Source organism: Narcine bancroftii, chromosome 4 (assembly GCF_036971445.1).
Source record: "Narcine bancroftii isolate sNarBan1 chromosome 4, sNarBan1.hap1, whole genome shotgun sequence".
Taxonomy (NCBI): Eukaryota; Metazoa; Chordata; class Chondrichthyes; order Torpediniformes; family Narcinidae; genus Narcine; species Narcine bancroftii.
The window spans coordinates 284,116,549-284,141,280 of NC_091472.1; the positions used below are offsets into that span (position 1 = coordinate 284,116,549).

Here is a 24,732-nt window from a genome sequence, read left to right on the forward strand (position 1 = left end):
CCTGGATTTCCTGGTTGTTTTCGTTGAACCAGTCCTTGTTTTTCCTGAAGGAGAAGCCCAGTACCTCTTCAGTGGATTGCAGTATGGTAGTCTTCAGCTGATCCCAGATGGTTTCAGGGGACGAGTCCGTGAGGCAGATTGCATCCTCGAGCTTTGCTTTGAGGTTTGCCTGGAAGTTTCCTCTCACTTCGTCTGACTGCAGGTTTCCAACATTGAACCTCTTTCTGGGGGCTTTACTGTTTCTGGACTTTGGCTTGAAGTGAAGGTTGAGCTTGCAGCGAACCAGCCGGTGGTCAGTGTGGCATACCGCGCTGGGCATGACCCTGGTGTGGACCTCATCTCGTTTGTCTCTTTCTAGCACCAGGACGTAGTCCAGGAGGTGCCAATGTTTGGATCGGGGATGCATCCAGGTAGTCTTCAGGCTGTCCCTCTGCTAAAAAAGGGTGTTTATAATGACGAGCCGCTGTTCTGCGCAGAGCTCCAACAGGAGGCGCCTGTTGTCGTTGCACTTGCCGACACCATGCTTGCCCAGGATTCCTGGCCAGGTTTCTGAGTCTTTGCCGACGCGAGCGTTGAAGTCGCCAAAGATGACAACCTTATCGGCTGTAGGGGTGCGTTGAATGAGGTTGCACAGATCAGTGTAGAACTTGTCCTTTTCTGCTGGTTCCGCCTGGAGGGTTGGAGCATAGACACTCTTGAGGGTGATGCAACGCTTGTGTTGAAGGGGGAGTCGCATGGACGTGATCCAGTCCAAGTGGCCTGTCAGGAGGTTTTCGAGTTTGGAGGCAATGGAGTTCTTGACCATGAAGCCTACACCAGATAGGCGTCGTTCATCCATAGGCTTGCCAGACCAGTAGAGTGTGTAGCCTGTACCGTGTTCTTGGAGGCTGCCTACATCTTCAAGGCGGACTTCACTGAGAGCGGCTATGTCGATGTCGAGTCTGAGGAGTTCACAACCCTTATAAATATCTAATTATTTATTTCAACCAGCTATTTTAGATGTCAGTTTTCAAAAATAGAATAATTTAAGTATTAATACTTTTAAAGATCTTTTTTATACAACATTTTGTATCCCTTCAACAATTGGGGAAGATATTTATACAATCAAATAGACATTATTTCAGACACTAACAAATTTGACATTTTGTTCGCTCTAAGCTTTTAACATTTCCTACTATTCCTTACCCAAATCTTATCAATAAACTACGAGTTACAATTTACTCATCAACACATGATATCTGCTTTATATTATAACTACTGAATATGAAAACAATTTCTTTAAGTGGAAATAAAACTGAATATCTCTTTCTCAGAGGAAGAATGGACTTCAATTTTGGGCCTGATTTACAATTCATCATTGTGCACTAGGGATAGGCTTATTCAATTCAAAGTGCTACATCATATACATTTCTCCAAAGTCAAACTTGCTTAAATTTATTCTGATATTAGTTCACTTTGTGACAAATGTAAAATATTTGATGCCTCTTTGTTACATATGTTTTGGACTTGCCCTAATTTGCAAAAATATTGGACCAACATTTTTAGAACTTTTTTAACCATATTTGGGATCACTTTAGATCCATGTCCGGTAATTGCACTATTTGGTTTTTCTAAAGATGTATATAATATTTTATATTCTAACCATTCTCCACTTCATTAGCAAGAAGAGAAATTCTGTTCAAATTGAAAGATGAGTTCCCACCTACACTATTAGATATTATGTCCTTTTTAAATTTGGAGAAAATTAGGGATAAGGATCACAAAAATCAAGATTTCTTTTGATAAGACTTGGGGCCTATTAACAGCTCACTTCCATAATTTGACTAATTCGGTGCGATGCTGAATGTCACTGGCTGTGCTTGTTTGGATCCCCTGAGGCCACTTGTTCAGATTAACACTACACACAAATTGAAATTTAACCTTGATTGCTGTGAGTTTGATTTTTTTTTCATTTTTTCTTATCTCTTATAATATTGGATGTATTACCATTTATTGGATTTAGAATTAATTAGTATTGCTACTGTACCATATGCTATTATTTGTAAATCTGTAAAGGTTTCATTGCAATTGATTTATTGCTTTTTTGTTTGTTCTCTGATAACACTCAATAAAAATAATTTTAAAAGAAGAGTGCGAGGTTATTGTTGGTGTAGCATTCAGCCAAGTTTTCAATCTCTCTCCTGTATGTTGACATATCGCTTATTTTTATACAACCCACTACCATGGTATCATCAGTGAATTTGTAGATGTTGTTGTCGTACCGAGCCACAGTCACAGGTGTAAAGCAAGTAGAAAAGAGGTACACAAGAACACAGCCCTGTGGTGCTCCGATACTAATGGAGATTGCAAAGGAGATGTTCTTACTAATTCTCACTGATTGTGGTCTGAAGGTGAGGAAATCAAGGATCCAATTACATAGTGGGGTGTTGAGATCCAGGTTTTGGAGTTTGCTGATCAATTTTGAAGGTATGATGGTGTTAAATGCCGAAGCGTAGTCGATAAAGAGCATCCTAATGAATACATTTTTGCTGTCCATGTGCTGGGCTTTGTGTAGAGCCAGTGAGATGGCATCCAACATAGACCTGTTGCTACAATAGGCAAATTGGAATGGATCAATGTCACACTCAGACAGGAGCTGATCTTCAATACCAGCCTTTCAAAATACTTAATCACTGTTGATGTGAGTGGCACTGGTCGATACTCAGTTTTGACATACTGTATTTTGACCAATCACTTGTTCGTTCCTTCCTTTGCTTATATTTCCATAGTCCAACATTTGCATATTTTTTTATTTTAAGATGGACACAGCCTTAAATAAACCTATTTGCCTAAATTATTCCAAATGTTTAGTGCATCAGAACATAAAGCAAAATAGAACCATAGAGCATTAGAGCACAGAAAGAGCCCCCTTCGGCCCTTTTAGACTGTGGCAAACCATGTTTTTTTGCCTAGTCCCACTGACCTGTTCCTAGTTCATAGTATTCCATACCTCTCCCATCCATGGACCTGTCCAAATTCTTTAATTTTAAAATTGAGCCTACATTCACCACCTCAGCTGGCAGTTCGTTCCACACTCCTACTACTCTCTGTGTGAAGAAGTTCCCGCTCATATTCCCCTAAACTTTTCCCCTTCCATTCTTATCCCATATCCTCCAGTTTGTATCTCACTTACCCTCAGTGGAAAAAGCCTATCGATATTTACTCTGACTACCCCCCTCATAATTTTAAATACCTCTATCAAATCTCCCCTCATTCTTCTACGCTCCAGGGAATAAAGTCCTAACCTGTTTAAACCTTTCTCTGTAACTCAGTTCTAAAAGTCCAGGCAACATTCTAGTAAGTCTTCTCTGTACTCTATCTTATTGATCTCTTTCCTTTAGTTAGGTGACCAAAACTGCACACCATACTCCAAATTTGGCCTCACCAATGTCTTATACAACTTTACCATTATATCCTAGCTCCTATACTTTGATTTATGAAGGCCAATATGCCAAAAGCTCTCCTTACAATTCTATCCATCGGAGACACCAGTTTCAAGGAATTATGTATCTGTATTTCCAGGTCTCTCCTTAAATGATAGATTTAATTTTCTTACCTCTTTTTCCAAGTACACCTTTTTATCATCAAGTGTGTTATAAAGAGTGAAAAATTGTTTTGTTTCTTTGTGAGTTGCTGCAACTGTAACAGAGCATATAGATACCAACAATTGTTTCAACTCAAATTCAGACAAACCACATCTATGTTTCACTACAAAATATTTCACTACAAATGTAATTCTTCAGAATAGTACAGGAGTATTTCACTGATTTAAATGCAGAAAGCAATTTAAAATGATTAGTTCTCTGTGAATTAGGGAAAATACCAGTTCAAAATTAATGAAGCATGAGCAAGATTTAGCCACACTGACAGTAATCTTGCTTTATAAGTAGCTGGTATCATATACAAATCTCACTTCAGAGAACTGAACTCTAAATTCTAGATTAACAATCCATTGTACTAACTGCACGGAGAAGCTCTAATTTAGCTGATGTATTGAACAAAAACAATTTGCAGAAAAAAAATCTCACTGCACATTTTGTGGAGCAGAATATGCCCAATATTTACATTTCAGGTGTTAGAAGACAATATTAGCAATTAATCACTGTGCTGTTGCTAAAACATGCTGAAAAATTATTGAAAATTGAATGTTGGTTGCTTTTAATTTTTAGTATTATAATTATCTTTGCATTTTGCCTTGTAATTTTTTTTTTAATCTTGACCGATCATTAGGCAGGTGCTGCTTTTCTCTCTTTAGTATGAACATGTTTATTACATGAGCCAAAATATTTCCTTTAAAGTACAATTTCAAAGTAAAAAAAAACATCAAATACAGACCTTGATTATAGAGCTCAACAAATCGTTTCTGATATTGGGTCAATTCTGCCCTGCTTGGTACTTCATCAATTTTTCTTTGCAAAATAGCAATTTCTCTATTCCGTCGTGCCTGCGTACAAATTGATTGTGATTTATCTTCATTTCAAAATATCATTTTAATTTGCTATTTCACAAGGTGATTGAACATGTGTCATTGATATTGTACTTGTTAGAACAGTAATGTCATGCTTTGCATTCAATGATCAACAGGCCAATAGAGAAAAAATAAAAAGTAAATAAGATACAGTATAATTAACTTACAAGAAAGCAAATAGTGATTTTTTTAAAAATACATCTACAACTTAACCTTTTTGTAACTCAAATTTCCATGTATCATTTAAGGTTAACATTTGAATCAGATATCAAAAGGTATATTTATAGCATTCAGATGCCTCAGGCCCCAACAAATGGCTGGTCCGCACTAACCCAATTCAAGACCATCTGACTGTGCATAATCATTTAAATATACTGCACACAGAAGCATTCCATAGCAAACTTCAATTTTGTTGAAATTATTGCAATTCTAGATCATTGGAGCCAAAGATACAGTGGCAGAGAATAATTGGATTAACATCCGGGTACATTGACAATTTAAATTTTAAAAATGAATTAAAAAACCCAAGAGCTGGATAATTTAATTCAATTACATAAATCTAGAATTGAAAAGTAGCAATGGTGACCATGAAACTGCAGGACTACTGTATGATGCATCTAGATTACAAATGTAAAAGTATGCTGTACATCCTGAGTCTTGCCTGAATGCACCAGATCCAATGTATGTCTGTGCTTTGGTCACTGTCCAGAGACAACCATAAAAATATGTTTACTGTCATTTAGATTGTACAATACACATATGCACTGAAATTATTACTTGTTGCAGCTGAACAGATACTGTACTCCGTAAAAAAGACAATAGTATACATAATGCAACTGAAAGACAATAAATATAAAAGATAAATAGATATTCACAATTCCCCCAACAGGAAGAAAAAAAAAAAGCCTTTTTGTGGGGTCAGAGCAGTCCATGATTTGTATAACAAATTAAGGTTCAAGAGGCTGATAGTAGGTGGGAAAAAACTATTCTTGAACCCAGAAGTTCTGGATTTCAGGTTTCTCTGACTTTTGCTGAAGGTAGCAGTGAGGAAGCTGTGACCAAGGTGATTGGGCGTCCTTCATGAAATTGGCTGCCTTTTTGAGTTAGTGCCTCACATAAATGTCTTCAATGGATAATAAGTCAGAGGTTGTGATGGACCTGGCAATGTTTGCTAAGTTCTGTGTTCGTGGGCATACGGATTACCAAACTAGGCTGTGATGCAACCAGTCAGTAAACTTTCCACAGTGCCCCTTGTACAACTTTGATAGAGTATCTTATGACAGACTCCTTAGAAAGTGAAGGTGTTAGTGTGCCTTCTTCACAGTTGCCTCCATGTGTTGGCTCCAGGAAAGGTCTTCTGAAATATAGAAGACTAGAACTTTGAAGGTAATAACTCTTTCCTTGTCCATCTATCAATGCTGACAGGTGTGTGGTCCCTCAGTCTCCCCTTCATAAAATCAACAATAAGCTCACTGGTCTTGGTGATGTCAAGAGCGAGATTGTTCTGGCACCACCCAAATTTTTGATCTCCATTCTGTATTCTGACTCATTATTTCCACTTATTAGGCCAACGACATCCTCAGAAAATTTTTAGATGGGGTTGGAGTCAAACTTGGCTTCTCAGTCACTAGTATACCGGGAACAGAGCAGGAGGCTAAATACGCAGCCTTGGGGTGCCCATGTAGATGGTCACTGTGGAGGTGGTGATGTTGCCAATTTGTACTGATTGCAATCTGCCAATGACGAAGTTCAGAATCCACCTGCAGAGTCACAGATACTTTAGTTTGGTCACAAGCTTTGCTGGTATGATGGCATTGAATCCCAAGCTCTAGTCAAGAAACAAAAGCTTGATGGTCTAGCTAATCTAGTGCAGAGAGGATGGTCAGCGAAAAGGTGTCTGTCATTGGCCTGTTGTGACCACTGGTGAATTGAAATAGATCAATGCCCATTCTGAGAGAGGAGTTAATCTACTCCATAACCAACCTCTCTTCATCATGGTAGCTGTCAGTACCATGATGAGTTAAAGCATGTCATCTTGTTCTTCTGGGCACTGAAATAATAGATATCCTCTTGAAGCAGGTGAGGATCTCTGACCATTATAATGAGAGGTTGAAAAAGTCCGCAAAATGTCCAGCCTGTTGGTTAGCACAGGTTTTAAAGCCCAGCCAAGTATTCATGAATAATAATGAACTAATGATCCAGGTATTTAATGTCCAATGAACCAAGAGTAAAAATGATCATGTAACTGGTCTTTTCACAACCCCTGCTGCATGATCTAGCAATAAGAAAATAATCAACGTGTGTGAAATTAGGTGCTGTATTTGCCTCACTGTAGTCACTACATAAGGGTGAAACAGAATTGCACGAGACAGCACTAGGGAGAGCAGAAATAAGATTTAATGATATTGGAGAATTGCACTTAGACTCATATCCTGCCCCATCTTCAAGTTGAGAAAATATTTAATTATATTTTAAGATTTTAAAATTTATTTGCAGCATGGTAAAAGCTGATTGGTATTGGGTGGCATAGGTTTAAATGGCTGGAATCAACTTCTACAAAACTCACCTACAACCCCATACGTTTTGCACCTGGGAAAAGCCCACACAGACACTGGGGGAACGTACAAACTCCTTACAGACAGTGCTAGATTAGAACCTGGGTTGATGGCACTGCAATAGTGTAATAGTGACATTACCCCTCCATAAATCTTCGTCCGCGAAGCCAAGCTAAAGAATAGTGTCACGTTAAACACTATATTAACCATGCCGCCAAAATTATAATAGGCCTTCATAGAGTGGAAAGATTCATCTTCTCTGGCAATATTAGAAATTATTGAGTACATTGAGCTGTAGGACCAGCGCCATGTGAATCACCAAAACATATGTAGAAGCAGCATACAGCAGACATTGAGAGAGTTATGGGATGGGCACGTGCCATTAACAAAGCAATGAATCGAAAGCAGGATAGTCGGAATAGATTCCTTCAGACTAGAAGGGCCAAAGGCACCTGTGTCTGTGCTGTAATGTTCTATGGTTTTATGTTACAACTTTATTCCCTGGAGCCTAGAAGAATGAAGGGAGATTTGATAGAGGTATTCAAAATTATGAGGGGGGACAGAGAGAGTATCGATACATTTTTATCACTGAGGGTAGGTGAGATACAAGCCAGAAGACAGGAGTTAAGGGTGAAAGGGGAAAGTTTAGGAGGAACATAAGGGGGGGAACATCTTCACAGAGAGTGATGGGAGTGTGAATGAGCTGTCAGCTGAAGTGGTGAACGCAGGCTCAATTTTAAAATTTAAGAAGAACTTGGATTTTAAAATTTAAGAAGTACATGGATGGGAGAGGTAAGGAGTGCTATGGAATTGGGGCAGGTCAGTGGGATTAGGCAAAAAAATGGTTCGCCAGACTAGAAAGACTGAAGGGACCTGTTTCTGCGCTATAACATTCTATTCTTGAGGAATCAGCTCATATAGATATTTGCAAAAGATGTGAGGTCAGAGCCTGTGATGCACCTGCCTATGTTTACTATCTTCTGCAGCTTTCAGTGTTCCTGGGCAGTCAAATTCCCAAAGCAGGTTGTGATGCACCCAGCCAGAATACTTTCCACAATGGATCTGAGTAAGTTTAATCAAGTATCCGATTACATGCCAAATGTACTCAAACTCCTTAGGAAGTAGAGGCATTAGGGCCTTCTTCATGGTGATCCAGCAGAGGACTTCCAGAAACTTGAAAATTCCGACTCTCTCCACCTTATTACCATCATCTAGTCTTAATGATTACTTAAAATAGTGTTAGGGTTGCTGACAACTTACAATCTTCTCAGGACAGGAGAATTAGTTACTACATAGGATGATTGCATAGGCTAGGGCTGGTTTCTTTGGAAGAAGTTGAGAGATTTAATGAGTTATAAAGTGCCTTGTTCCAGTAAACAAAAACAACACATTTCCCTCAACCGACTTTTCAGTGAAAAGAGGACACTGGTTTAAGTAAATTGGAAAGATTAGAGAAGGGTTGAGAAAAATAATTAACCTCGAATACTAAGGGTTCATACTCATTGTTCAAAAACTTAATCAGAACAAACTCACCACATTTAAGGTTCAAGGATCCTTTTATTGTCATGTAATAATATATTAAAAATGTAATATACATGATATTACATAAAATGTGCAAATAAATCCATTTTCTCAAAGTGGTGGGGGGGGGAGAATACATTGAAAAGGTATCACTAAGATGGATCATCTGCACAGGTGCTAAGTCATGAGCTGATAAAAAAACAAATTTTATTTTAGTCACATAAATGTTGTCAGAGTGAATTTTTATCCTGTAAACCAAATTTTTATGAATTCCATAAAGATGAATATCCATAATCCAAAGTGCCCTCAGGTGGGGGGAGGGGGTGGGGTCCCTTGAACAAACATAATCTGCAGGACAATGGACCAAGAATTAGGATGTGAAAATAATCTCAAATCCAGTTTTGCCCATCAGGAAGTCAATGAGCACAATGGCTTCCTTATGAAACTCATTTATAAAATACCAGGAGAGTTTAATGGAGAAGAATTCTTATGCTTTAAAAATTGATGCACCAGGGAGGACACTTTCATGAATACTTGTATACAGAAATTAAAATTAAAGTGATGAAATTGTAACAAAAGGAAGAATAAAGCCCAAGATGTCTCCAATTCAAAACTATCTTGTACCTTTTTCAAAGGACAATCATTTTTTAAATATTTTGCTTTGTAAAAAATATTGAAGATTGTTATGAACAAGGCCAATTGATGTCATTTGAACAATTGAGGAATAAATCTGGAATACCTAGTATTACTCTATTTTGTTATTTTCAACTGAGAGGATGTTTAAGGGAAAAGTTAGGTCCAGAGATATGGTTACCTTCTGTAGTGAGGTGGAAATTCTTATTAGGAGAGGAAATACTAAGAAATTTACTTATGCAATGTATCTTTTATTGCAAACAGGAATTATTAAACAAGGAATGCATAAATCTAGACAGAAATGGAAGTTAGATTTGAATATTACAATTGATGAGCAAAAATGATAGAATCACTGTCAAGATTTTATGACAAATTCTATTAATGTAAGATATAGATTATTTCAATATAAGTTTTTATATCAGTTATATTTGACACTGCAAAAAATTAATAGAATGAAATCATATATCAGATCAATGTTTTAGGAGTGGTGAAGAGATAGGTACTTTTTTTGCATTCAACATGATCATGCCCCAAGGTAAGACATTTTTTTGTATTCCTATTGGAGAATATAGAAGGAACAAGACCCAAGTTAAAATTATCAATATATCAAATGAAATTTGTTAAAATAGCATTAGCAGTAGCAAAGAAATGTATTACAGTGACTTGGAAATCAGATTCACTTAGGTATGGGAAGATGAGGAAATTCAAAGCTGTATCTCCTTAGAGAAAATCACAAATAATTTGAAGAAATAAATATGCTTATTTTTGTGAATTTTGAGCCCATATATGCAAATTTTAGGTATAAATATGTAGAAATGTTCTGACAGCCTCTTAACACCTGTATCAATCTTTTTCCTTAAATTGATCATATAAACTTTGTTGGCAACTTTGTTGCCTTCTATTTCTTTCTTATATGAATATGTGTTTTAAAAAAGAAAATCCATAGGTTCTTACCAACAAAAGCCGTATTTTCTGAAGCTTTTCTCTATCTTCCTTATACTGTTGTTCTATTAGTTCACTGTGTTCCTAGTTTAAGAGAAACAATTTAAACAGGCTTTGATGGATTATTCTCCCATTTAATATCCTCAAAATTCCTTTAAATGGTTTTCCAGTATTCAAACCATTAAACACTTCTCATTAATTTAAATAGATTAAATTTGTGCCCTGTACCAGCATGAATATGCAAAGAAGTAGGATTAGTTTGGATGGCTCAAATTGAACAACTATACAAGATTAACCATTTTGTTATAAACTGTACATTTCACTTATTTTTGATTGAAGGATAAATACGACAAAGGCAACTATTAAAGGAAGGGCTGATAAAATAGTGACACACTTACAACAGTGATATTTTATACAAAAAATAAACTGATGAGCCTAATTGGAAAGGCCCTCCATTTTCACGGACTCATCATTAAAAATCTACCTTGATAATTCGCATTTCTTCTAAAATACCTTGACTTCATCTTCCTCATTCCCTGCTGCATTTTTGAGATTTTCAATATTCTGTTGCAAGCGTGTCATCTCTTCCTGCAACAAACAGATCAAAAATACAATGCAAACTGTCTCAAATTATGCTGAAAAATCATCCGTTTTGTGTATGTCGTGACAAAACTATAACCATATTCCTTATACAGCACCAAAACAGATTGTTTTTCATAAATAATAGATCAATAAAAATAATAAATCCCTATTATTTTCTTGAATATTCCATGCCACAAGGGTGTTTGACAAATATTTACATGAAGTGTAATTTATCTTGTTTACTAACTTACAGGTAAATTTACAGATGGCTATTGGTTCAAAACTTCAAGAGATAATCCTGCAGATCAGTGAGTAGATTTTAATCCACAACTACTGGATTAACATAGAGCTGAACTCTTCCTCACTTCTAAATGGACTGAAATCATGGCCATTTGGAGTTGCAAAAAGTGATTTAAAGAAACAGAAAGTTTCTGAGAGATGTGGCCTGACCCACTGAGCATTTCCAGCAATTTTCTAGATTTTATTTTCATTCTCTATAAACTGCAGTTTTTTTTTGATTTCCACAAGATGAAATACATGGGACTGAAACGGCAGACTGACCTCAGCTCATCATGCAACAAAATACAAAAACAAGGTGGTTTACATTATTTAATGGGAAGAATTGTGCTATCTGACACTGCTGCGTAGAAAGTAGGAAGGAGCTTGTGGTGATTTTGATTGTCTGCACAAATTAGGCCCAGATAAGACATTGTACAAATGACTCAAGCTCAAGATCACACATTTAGAGTCAGTGTCATGCACAATGAAAATAGGCTCTTTAGCCCAACAGATTCCCACTGACCATTACAAGCACCTAATAGTCTTATTTCCTCTGCATTGACACTCCTTACCCTACACCCCCCCACCCCCCCCCATTCCTGCTAATTCTCACACCATCCATCTCGACTAGAAAAAATTTACATTCGTCAATTAACCAAGCATGTCTTTGGGATATAATAAGAAATAAGGAACAAATAACCCTCATAAGGAGTCATGTAAACTGAGGACTCAATCCCAAGTTTCAGAAGCCATGAAGCAGGCTATAACTGTTGGAAGAACATTTTCACCCACATTAATAAGGGTACATTACTAGACCAGGCCATTTTTGACTGAAGGATAAATACGACAAAAGTAACTATTAAAGGAAGGGCTGATAAAATAGTGGCACACTTACAACAGAGGTATTTTATACAAAAAATAAACTGATGAGCCTAATTGGAATGGCCCTCCATTTTCACGGACTCATCATTAAAAATCTACATTGATAATTCGTATTTCTTCTAATATACCTTTACTTCAGCTTCCTTGTTCCCTGCTGCACTTTTGAGATTACATCATGGTCTGATCCATTCTCCCATTCAGCCCCACTCCCCTGCTATCAATCTATGCCTTAACTACACTGCTGTAGACCTGGCCTCCACTGCTGTCACAGCAAATTCCAGAGGTTCTCCCTTTTCTAGCAAAATATTTTTTTCTGCATCAGTTTTAAATGTGTGCCCTTCAATCCTGAAGTTGTGCTCTCCTGTAATAGACTCCCCAATCACAGGAAACAACTTTTCCACTTCTCTCTCCAGGCCTTTCAACATTGGTAAGTCTCCTCCTCATTCTTTGGAACTCCAAGGAGTGCAGTCCCAAGTACTATCAAACATTCCTCCTATGAAAATCCCTTCATTACATGAATCATTCTGTGAATCTTCTCTGAACACTCTCCCTTGCCAGCACATCCTTTCTTAAATAAAGAGCCCCAGACTGTACCTCATACTGTAAGTGAGGCTTCACCAGTGCTTTATAAAGTCTCAACATCATATCCCTGCTCCTGTATCCTATTCCTCTAGACATGAATGCCAACATTAGATTCACCTTCTTCATCACCAACTCAACCTCAAGGTTACCCTTTAGAGCAGTGGTTTTCAAACTTTTCTTTCCATTCACATACCACCTTAAGTAATCCCTATGTCATAGATGGTCTGTGTTTAGTAAGGAATTACTTAAGGTAGTATGTGAGTTGGGAAAAAAGGTTGACAACCACTGCTCTAGACTCAATTGTTACTGAAATATTTTGCTTGATAAAAATTGTAATTGGCCCATTTCCTTTGGAGTTATGAATCCGTGCACATAACGAGTCCATTAGGTTTGATTAAAACAGTGGTTTACAAACTTTTCTTTCCACTCATATACCACCCTTAAGTAATCACTTTCTAATCACAGAGCACCTCTGGCATAGGGATTATTTAAGGGTGGTATGTGAGTGGTATGAACGTTTGAAAACCATCGCTTTCGAGTATTCTGCACGAGAACTCCATATCTCTTTGCACCTCTAAAATTTGATTTTTTTTCTCCATTCAAATAATAGTCTGCCCTTTTACTCCTTCAACCAAACTGCATGGCCACACACTTTCCAACATTGTATTTTATTTGCCACTTCTTTGCCCATTCTCCCAATCTATCTAATTCTCTCTGCACCTTCTCCATTTCCTCCTCACTACCTTGCATCTCCATCTATCTTTGTATCATCTGCAAACATAGCCACAAAGCCATCTGCAATCCAAATTATTAACATACAATGCCCCAACACCGATCCCTGTGGAACACCACTGGTAACCCGTAGCCAACTAGAATAGGCTACCTTTGTTCACACTCTCTGTTTCTTGCTGATCAGCCAATACTAGTATCTTTCCTGTAATTCTAGGGGCTCTCATCTTGTTAAGAAGTCTCATGTGCAGCAACTTGTCAACAAATATACAACATCCATTGCACGTCGTTTGTCAAGCCTGCTTGTGGTTTCTTCAAACAATTGCAACAGATTTGTCAGGCAAGATTTTCCCTTGGGGAAACCATACTGACTTTGGTCTATCTTGTCATATACCTCCAGGTACTCCATAACCTCATCCTTGACAATTGACTCCAACAACTTCTCAGCCACCAATGTTTGACTAACAGGTCTATAATTTCCTTTCTGCTGCCTCCCTCCCTTTTTAAATAATGGAGTGACCTTTGCAATTTCCCAGTCCTTTGAAACCATGCCAAAATCTATTGATTTTTGGAAAATCATTACTTATGCCTGATTGTGAAATCATTATAGCTACTTTGGACAGAACCCAAATGGTCCAGGACACTGATCCACCCTTATACCTTTCAGATTCCAAAGCACTTTCTCTCTGGTGATTGTGACTGGGTGACTGTACTCACATCTCTTCCCTAATACCCTTGAAAGTCTGGTATATTGCTAACGTCTTCCACAGTGAATACTGTTGCAAAACACTCATTCAGTTCCTCTGCCATTAACTTGTTTCCCATTGCAATTTCTCCAGTGTCATTTTTTTAGCCATTTTTAAAACCCTTAATATACTTATAAAAGCTTTTAGTATCCTTTTTAATATTATTTGCTAGCTTCCTTTCAAAGTTCATATGTTCCTTCTTAATTAACTTCTTAATTGTCTTCTGTAAGCTTCTAAAAGCTTCCCAGTTCTCCATCCTCCCACTAATTTGTGCTTCCTTGTGTGCCCATTCTTTTGCTTTTACTTTGGCTTTGACTTCTCTAGTCAGCCACAGCTGTGCAATTTTACCATTCAAATATTTATTCTTTGGAATATACCTGTCCCGAATCTTCCTGATTTCTTGCAGGAACTTCAGTTATTCTTATTCTGTTGTTCTCCCTGTTAGTGTGCCTTTCTAATCAAGTTCCTCGCTCATACCTGTGTAGTCACCTTTATATCACTGGTAGATTGACACATCTGATATTAGTTTCTCCATCTCAAATTGCAAGTCGAATTCTATCACTGCCTCCTCAGGGCTTCCTTACCTCCAGATCCCTTATCAACCCTGGTTTATTACACAATTCCACAAATGCCATTTCCCTGATCTGCTCAGCCACAAGCTTTTCTAAGCAGCTTTCCTGAAGGCATTCAATTAATTCCCTCTCTTGGAACCCAGTACCAACCTGGTTTTCATCAATCAACCTGCATATTGAAATCCCTGAAGATTACCGTAATATAGCCCTTTTTGCATGTCTTCTCCATCTCCCTCTGTAGTTTGCATGCTACATCTTGGCTACTGTATGGAGCCCTGTATACAACTTCCAGCAGATTTCTTTTTTAAACCCTTAGTTTCTTTATTCTACCCATAGAGATTCTATATTTAATTTTTTTTTAAATTTAGACATACAGTACCATAATAGGCCATTTTGGCCCACACACTTATACCCAATTATCCTACAACCCCCAATATGTTTTGAAGAATGGGAGGAAAATGGAGACCCTGGGGAAAACCCATGTAGACACAGGGAGAATTTGAACCCCAGTACCATTTCCTGGTGCTGCAACACTGTTGCACTAACTGTACCACCCTAAAATCTGATTCTATATCCTTTCTCTGCAAAGAGTGAATTCCATTTTTGACCCCTTCTGCCCATCTTCCTGTTCTTCCGATGCCCTGTGTATCCATGGATATTTAGTTCCTGACTATGGTAATCTTTCAGCCATGACTGAGTGATGGCCATAATGTCATACCTGCCAACTTCCAGCATAAACCTTATTTTATATTCTGCAGGCATTTCAATAAAATGCCTTAAGTGCTGTATTCATCACCCCCTTTCAATTTCGTTTCCAAAGAATCTGACTTTAAATCTTACCCTTGCATTTTTGTCCTATTGTTTGCCCATCCTTTCCAACAATCTCATGACTCGTTGCCCTCTCATTACGGTTCCCGTCCCCCCGCCAAACATTTCACAAAGTCAGCAGGGTCGAGTATGTTAACTAAATAATGGAAAATTTAAATGCTTGAGCATTCTCTCTCTTTTATTTGTTAACAAAAGCTATTTGATGAAAGGCTATGTTTCAGTTCGTCAAAGCAAGCATCATTTGCTTTGGACTTGCTTTATCCTCACAAGTACATTGACGTTCCTCACCCCCCCCTCCCACACCCCACCGCCCCAAGAAAACAAAGGCCTTACTATTGCAATGTACAAAGTGCAGGAGGAACTCAGCGGGTCAGGTCAGGCAGCAGAAATGGAAATCGATAGACAGGTGACGCTTTGGCTGAAAATCCTTAATCAACCACCAAGAACCAGGTTTACTGTACCTTCATAGAAAAGGTCATTTAGGAACCTAAACCTTTTATTCACAGAAGACATTAGCAAGGAATTTAAGCATATTTAGACCTTTAAAACAATAGGCATCAACTTTTGACCGAAACACAAGATTGATTGAGCTACTTACACTTTTATACATTAATTGCATGTGAAATGATTAAGGACATTCATAACCATCTAAATGCTCAGATAAATGAGAGTGGTGAGGAAAGGAAAGAAAAGTGAATTCTGTTTTACTAGGGTAGAACAATAGGATAAGTAATTTAGACATGTTACTTTTATGTTGTCATTGTATAACGTTAAAATACATTCTTACCCTGCAATGATTCCTAAACTGTTGTTCCTGATCCTTTAGACCTTCATTCATTGTGACCAAATCTCTCAGTTTTTCTAATATGCTACGTGAAACAGGGCAATTGTATTATAATCAGTGGAGAAATAAAAACTTGCATTAGATACATAGGTCAGCTAAAGTAGTAACAGGTCCTCTCATTTGAAATGACAATTATAGACAACAGCTTGTTATATATCAAAATTAAAAGTTTTAACAAAACACAACTATATAAAACTGCTAAAGGACTAGAATAGGGACAAATTCTACACAATATGAGAATTAATCAGAACTCTAGACATTTTACTCAAGTTTTTTTTAAACCATAATTTCCACTAAGATAATGAAACATAGATGCTAGTTTACTCAAAACAAAACAGATCAGTAGGAACTGATACATTTGGAATGAGCTGGGCAGTTGTTATCATATTCAATTAGGCCAAATAGGATCCAATTGTATGTTAAGGTAATCAAAAGGTTAGAAAAAGATTTATTGGGATGCTCCTTTTAATAAGAAAGCATTAGTAGACTTGGAAAATTAATTTCTGATGGAGTACAGATTGGAAGGTGAGAAGACAAACTTTAAAATTATGAAAGGCGAGAAGAGTTTAGTCAGGTGGAGAGCTTTTATCGAAGGGAATTGAATGTTTTTGAGTGGAAGAACATTATAATCAAGGTATTTTTTTAACTTAATCTGCTAAATAAAAGTTTGAAATGAAAAATTAAGGATGTGTGAAATAGACTAGGAGGAGCGTGACAATTTAAAAAAGATTAATTTTATTTTTTTTCAATCTTATCATTAAGTTTGAGTACATACAAAAAATACATAATATATAGAAAGCAAGGCTACAGATTATAAATCAAATGAATATACATCATAAACAAGCAGTAATTGATTCCTCACAGCTCTATTATTCAAATAATAAACAATAGAAAAGATATATATTCTAAACTATCAAACTAACCCTAATCTAAATAAGTTATCGAACCCCCAACCTAAACAATAAAATCTAATAATAAAAAAATGTTCCATTGCATAAATGAAAATAGTTAAAATGAGGTAAAAAATTAGTGAAACATATTGTATTAAAACACGTTTAAGGATCATTCTATCAAACTTAATACGAGTCTCAGTTACCGCACATCTAATCTTCTCTAAATTTAAACAAGCTAAAGTTTGGCACATCCACTGTACTTAAGTAGGTGGAATAGAATCTTTCCACCAAAGCAAAATAGATCTTCTAGCAATAAGAAGCGTGAATGCAACAACATGATAATCGGATGGCGACAGATATATATCTTCCATCAATACTTCAAATAGCACCATAATTGGATTCGGCTATAAGTGGACAGCTAAAATTATAGATAAAATATTAAAAATTTCTTTCCAATAAGATTCCAACACTGGACAAAACCAAAATAAGTGAACTAATAATGCCAACCCATTGCTGCACCTGTCACAACGAGGGTTGACATCTAGAAATATACGTGCCAATTTATCTTTAGACATATATGGCCTGTGTACAACCTTAAATTGGATGAGTGAGTGACGGGTACAGATTGAGAATGTATTAGCAAGTTTAAAAATGCTTTCCAACAAATCATAAGAAATAGTTAATTATGTCCTGTTCCCATGCTCTTTTAATCTTATCAATTGGAACCCAAAGTCATTTTGATATATTGTAGCAACCCACTTACAGGTTCCCAAAATGGCAGTCGTGCTGTGAAAAATGCGAGACATTGATCTGCGTCCAATACAGGTTTTTATCTGGATGAATGACATCACTGATGACATCACTTCCTGTCCATGTGACAGAAGCAGTGATGTATATAAGCCCAGCATGCAAGCCTGGAGGTGTCAGTCTTGCACTAGATTCCACAGTGTGTATGTTGAGTTCCCCGCGTATATATCAACTCAACCATCAACAAACAGATCTTAAAAAAAAAACAACCAATACCTTTCTTCACCAAGGGGTTGTGTGTTGCCCTTTTACCCTTCTAAACTTTTATTTAACATTTTATTTATTTTAAATTTTGTTTTATTATTTCCATGAATTTTTTTTTGGCCAGTTGTTCATGTTTCGTTTGATTGAATTCCGGTTAATGGGGATTCTACAGTATTGAGTTAAGGATCTTGTTAAATTGATGAGCACTTAATTCCAGATGTGCTTATTTATTTTCTTCTGAGACAAACTCTGAAATCTGTATGAATATTTCTGAAGTTTAAATAGGCTTTATTAAAATACATTTAGTCTACCTACTCAAATCTATGACTCTCTTGCAATGAGACTTATTTATTCTACTTAATTTTACTTTGATACTTTCTCCATTATTCCTGTTTTATGAACTAATCATTAGCCTAGAAATGTACAACATTTTCCATTTCTTAAAGAAGTATCTTATCTTTTGATACCTTGCTGGAAAACAAGACACTAGTTTATTTGCATAATTTAGAAGACTACATTATATTTTAACCCAAGCATTCCATACCTGGAATCAGCTTTGGATTCAACATCTTCAAGATTCATTAATTCTTTATCCAGTTTTTCCCCGTAATTCATAGTCTGCAAGACAAAGTAAGACTGTAATAACAGCAAAATACTCTGAATACTAAATATGGGAAACAAGATAAACACATGCAGGAGGTCAGACATAATGTAGAAACCTAAAGTTACATATTGATGGGAATCAATCTGAATCAAGTGCCTGGTTTTGCTGCAAAACTGCTGCGTCTTGGGCTTCCATAAATACATTATCAAATGTGAAAGTTGCGTGGAGAGATTCAAAACCTACTTCAACTCACAGTTCCCACCTCTTCTGGCTATCCATCCCATAGGTTCATGGTTCCTTTCAGTCAGTTTGTGGTGTTTGATATTATGGGGATACCCCACTCCTCAGAAAGGAACAGCGTGGGCATGAATGGATTTAAGTGGGTAGGGGTTGACAGGTCCAGACCTACCCTCTCGACATCCCCTCCCAGATCCAGCAGCATGGTGATTTCCACAACGATTTGGGAAAGTTCTGTTGCAGACCAAGTTTCGATGCAAGAGATGGCCTTTCCGTGCTTCAGGGCCCGTGCTTGCGAGATGGGTGTTGACCCTACGACTGGGTTTGTCCACCCTTAACACGACTTGTTTTTCATCCTGCAGAGTGTCTGGCCGCCCTCCGCACCAGGCAAGCCTAGGGGGGAGCCCGTTTAGTCACCGACCACCCGAACATGCGACAGGTAGTACTGGGTTACATGGTACCAGCAGTAGCACTCAGAAGAGTGACCAGACCTGTTAAGGCATGAAGTGACTGTGGTGGAAACTGCAGATTCATGCTAGCAAGGTCTAGCCAATTAACTTCCTTGGTTGCTAGCAAATCTGTTCCATTTAAAGTTTCATTATATAATACCATGCTTCCATTACATTCCAACTTCACATGAAGAATGTCAAATGAAACCAATCTACACTGAAACATTTTTAAATTGCTTAATCACCACCTGTAGAAGATAAAATGTTTATGCTTCAGGTTGTATTTTTAAAAAATTGTAATGGAACAATTATTAGCTTGTGTAAGTGAAAATTGTTAGCAGAGTGGCACATCAGTAATCTTGAATGCAGTATGTAGTTTGTGCTGGATGGGTCACGTCTCCAGAATGGAGGACCATCGCCTTCCCAAGATTGTGTTATATGGCGAGCTCTCCACTGGCCACCGTGACAGAGGTGCACCAAAGAAGAGGTACAAGGACTGCCTAAAGAAATCTCTTGGTGCCTGCCACATTGACCACCGCCAGTGGGCTGATAACGCCTCAAACCGTGCATCTTGGCGCCTCACAGTTTGGCGGGCAGCAACCTCCTTTGAAGAAGACCGCAGAGCCCACCTCACTGACAAAAGGCAAAGGAGGAAAAACCCAACACCCAACCCCAACCAACCAATTTTCCCCTGCAGCCGCTGCAACCGTGTCTGCCTGTCCCGCATCGGACTTGTCAGCCACAAACGAGCCTGCAGCTGACGTGGACTTTTACCCCCTCCATAAATCTTCGTCCGCGAAGCCAAGCCAAAGAGAAGAGATGTAGTTTGCATTCTCACCCTCAGGTGCTTCAGTTTCCTTAAGAGATGAGGCTGATAGGTTAATTGGATCTATAAACTGGTGAGAAGGGATATTGCTGTTAATACAAAAAAAAATAGTTGACAGAAACTATTGAGGGAAATGGGTTTTGTTTTACAAGTTGGGAATGGAATACAGCACATCAAAAATTTGGTGCCCTTCTTGCTGAATATAACAGAATTACTAGGCTTGATACATAAGAAACTGCAGCTTTCTCATTCTGGTACAGAAAAAAATAAGTTGATTTGGTAGAGAAATTAGAGGCATTGAGGTAAGCAAAAAAAGTGAGCAAACAATAATTAGTGAGCATGTCTCATATTCTGCAGTATCAGAGAGCCTATTGGTTTTATTTGAATCCAATCAAGGATAAGATTTCACATCCCTCTTGGGTAGAGAATTTCAAAGGTTCACCTCCAGTTCAGTGACAATATTTATCATTTGTCTAAAGAGCCTGGCTCTTCTCTTAGTTTGAGACTGGACTTCTCAGTGGAAAAAGAGTCACAGAGACATAGAGCATAGGAACAGACTATTCGCTCTTCACACCTACCTTTGCTAGTGGGCACCTATCCACATCAATCCCATCTCTTGGCTCATACCCTTCTATACCCAACCTTTTCAAATGCTTATTTTAGTTAATTTCCTTTATTATCATGCACTAACGCACAAAATTTGTCCACTTTTGCCTGCCATAATGGCACATAAAGAGACGCCATCAGCACTGTCTGGCACCTCCAACAATAAGAGAAAGAAAAGTCCCTTCAGAGATATCAGTGTCTGTGGATTCACTTCAAGTGCTCCCACAGCCTCTGCGGTCACACAGTTTCCTGCTCGATTCATTGGCAACTACCTCTCCTGAATCCAAACAGGAAACTTTCAGCACTTGAGGCCCTTCTTGCCCCCGGCACACTCTCGAATCGCCATTCAGATACCTGGTTCCCACAAGCCAGTCTCCAGCAGACCACAGCCTGATTTGAGTCCTTTGGCCACTTAGCTGGTTTTCTGTTGTGGGCTCCTTCCCTGTTGGGTTGTCTCCCAGGCTTTTCATTCTCAGCGGGGCAGTGCCTGCTCTGATCACCCGTGCTGATCTGCTGATACCCCAGAGACAACAACCCATTGTGGTCTGCTGGCAAGCATAGGCATCACCATTTTTGGCGTGTTTTCAAGATGTTAAATAAAGCACCATCAGCCCTTTTAAAAGGCTGTTTAAATCCTGTATGGGGCTACTGCTATCATGACTGGTCAGTAAGAACTCAAGGAGGAGTGCTGTGTCTCTGCACCACACTCTCTCAGGTCCGCACCAGCACTGCTGTTACAGCAGTAACGCCATTTTAATGTAGAGAAATAAAATGCCCTCAGTGACCCCATTTCAACCATTCTCTTGGTCAGTGCATTCCAGGTATGTTCTCTCTGGATGAAAAAAAAAACCCTTGAGATATAGGAGCAGAAATAGGCCTTTCAGCCTATTGACTTTGCTCTGCCATTCCATCATAAAGTGATTCATTCTTCCACTCAGCACTAGTCCCCTGCCTTCTCCCTTAATCCCTGACTATTCGGGTACCTATCAATATCTGACAAATAGACCCAATGACTTGTCCTCGACAGCCTCTTATGGTAGCTAATTCTAAAGGTTCACCACTCTCTGCTAAAGAAATTCCTCCCACCTCTGTTTTAAATGATGACACACTTCAGTCCTGAAGTTGTACTCTCTTGCCTTAAGACTCCCCTTTCATGGGAATCAACGTTGTCACATCTACTCTGTTCAGGCCTTTCAACATTCAAATTGCTTCTATGAGGTTCCCTCCTCAATCTTTTGAACTCCAAGAAGTACAGTCCAAGAGCCATCAAATGTTCATCAAATACTAATCTCTTAATTTTGGAATCTTCTCTGAACCCTCTCCAATGATAGCACATCCTTTCTTAAGTAATGAGCCCAAAACGGTATCCCATATTCCAAGTGAGACCTCACCGATGCCTTATAAACCTCAACATCTCATCCTTGCTCTTAGATCCTATTCCTCTAGATATGAATGCCGAAATTGTATTCACCTTCTTCATTACCCATTCAACTTAGAGGTTAACCTTTAGGGTATTCTGCACAAGGACTCCCAAGTCCCTTTGCACTTTGGAATTTTGAATTTTTTCCTCCATTTTTCACACCTTCAACCAAAGTGCACAACCATTCACTTTCCAACATCGTATTTCATTTGCCTCTTCTTTGACCATTCTTATCTACGTCTCTCTACAGCCTCTCCACCAATCTTTGAACCATCTGCAAAGTTAGCCACAAAGCTATTTATTCCGCAATCCACATCATTAATGTACAACTTAAAAGAAGTGGCCCAACACTGACCTCTGCAGAACACTGATGGGAAACTGTGGCTAACCAGAATAGGATCCCTTTAGCCCTCTCTCTTTCTTGTCGATCAGCCAATGTTTGATCCATCCTTCCATAATTCCATGGCATCTCATCTTGTTAAGCATCCTGTGTACATCATGTGTAGCAGCTTGTCAAAGCCATTTTGAAAAGTGAAATATACAACATCCACTACATCTCGTTTGTCTAGCCTGCTTGTGGTTTTTTCAAAAAAATGGGGACCTTCACGTATATCCTTTGAATCTCTCCCCCGTTACCAAACTATATAACCTCTTGTTTTGTCCACCTCTGAGGCAGGGAACAGCTTCCTGCAGCCCACCCAATTTACATATAACCAAGGTTTTATAAAGTTGGAGCACAACCTTCTTTTGTATTCAATGTCCTAATGAGGGCCAATGGTTCATATACCTTCCTAACCACATTATCTACATGCTGCTTTCTTCAAAGGCCTCTTTTAAATTTAAATTTAAACATATGTCTGTGCCGCCCAATTACACCCAATTGACCTACAACCTACGTTTTGAATGGCTACACATAAATTCAACAAAATCAATTCACTGCTGGAAAATTTACCAACTATCAAATTCACTGACTGAAAAATCACCAACCATCAAATTCACCCCAAGAAATTTCATCGACTAACAAATTCTCTGATGGAAAAATCACCTCCATCAAATTCACCCACAATTGAATGAATGAAAAAAAAAATGAATTCATTAATTCACTGACTGACTAAACCAACCAATCTAAGCATTATTAACAGTTGAATTTGATAGGTTACTCCTTTTGACTCAATCTTCCACCAACACTATTAAATAAATGGCATTTCATTTTGTAGAGTCTGAGAAAGGAAAAAAAATGTTTTGTGTTAAATGTCTCCTGTACTACAAAGAAAAGCAAAATCATGATTCGATTTATTGAAAGTGTGATCATTATCAGAAAGTAAGTGTCGGGCTCAAGTGTCCACAGTTGGTGATAATTTAATTGTATTCAAAGGAGCGCAATCACCAAGCAGATGCAGCAAGCATTTGTGAAACGATTCACAAGATACAATATTATCTGATACCTTTGGTGCATGTAGTCAAGCAACAGTTGGGAAGCTTCCTAGTGCAGAAAACATCAGAAGATGAATAAGAAACATGCAGAGAGATTGGGCAGTTCTGTGCAATCTTGAGGAAAAACAATGGCAAAGAGTTTTTGTATTTAATTTGGGAAATTATGAAAAGCGCATTATAGTCTTTGCTTCAGAGCTCAATCTTTCATTGTTAATGATAAGCAAACACTGATATGCCAGCGGCACATTTAAATCAGCACCATTGCTATTTAATCAATTAATACATGCTGCATGGTTTTTTTTTCATAATCAGTAGTTTTTGTGAACAGGGTTAAAGAGAGATCAATTTTTTTTTCATAGTGAAAACAAAACTGAAAAAAAAAACCTATAGGATTTTTTGGAAAGCATCTAAAGATTTGATCCCTCTTCAACCCCATTAACAATAACTAATGATTCTGAAAAATCCATGATTAAAGCTTCTAAACAAGTATTTCCAAACACAAAACAAAGTTAGTTTTCATTTTTCTCAATGCATCATGCAAGTTAAGTTGTTCATGGTCTGAAACAATAATTGCCCTAAACCTTCGTATGCTATCTGCATCAGCATTTGTCCCTCCATGAAAAGTGGTCACGGCTTTTGAAATTTTATGCCACAGCTATATTTTGATTCCTGAAGCACAATAAGTCATTGATTAAGAGGCGTAGCTCATAATATATTGTTTTAATTTTTAATACATTTTGAAGTAACCTGACCAGTGTGTCAAAACATTTCTAAGATGCATAGCTCGTAATATATCGTTTTAATTTTTAATTAATTTTGAAGAGTCCTTTAATAAAGCTTGCTAAATTTTCCATCAGTGAATTAAATGGCTGGTGATTTTTTCTGTCGGTGCATTTTCTGTCAGTGAATTGATTTCCATTAATTTACCACACACTGTTTCAAACAGTGGAAGGAAAGTGGAGACCCTGGGGAAAACCCACACAGACACGGGAATAACGTACAAACTCCATGCAGACAGTGTGGGATTTGAACCCTGGTCCCGATCACCAA

General features: G+C 37.9%; 1 protein-coding gene across 2 annotated transcripts in view; it reads right to left on the reverse strand.

The window, feature by feature from the left end:
• The window catches only part of ccdc93 (coiled-coil domain containing 93), a 100,005-nt gene that overhangs the window by 20,713 nt on the left and 54,560 nt on the right, over positions 1-24,732 (reverse strand). For both annotated transcript variants that reach the window (XM_069935223.1, XM_069935224.1), the window contains exons 14-19: positions 18,651-18,724; positions 16,146-16,227; positions 10,672-10,746; positions 10,171-10,242; positions 4,375-4,483; positions 3,596-3,678 (exon numbers count right to left, since the gene is read on the reverse strand). In XM_069935223.1, the coding sequence (XP_069791324.1) occupies positions 3,596-3,678; positions 4,375-4,483; positions 10,171-10,242; positions 10,672-10,746; positions 16,146-16,227; positions 18,651-18,724 (495 nt within the window). The remainder of the gene's footprint in view (positions 1-3,595; positions 3,679-4,374; positions 4,484-10,170; positions 10,243-10,671; positions 10,747-16,145; positions 16,228-18,650; positions 18,725-24,732) is intronic.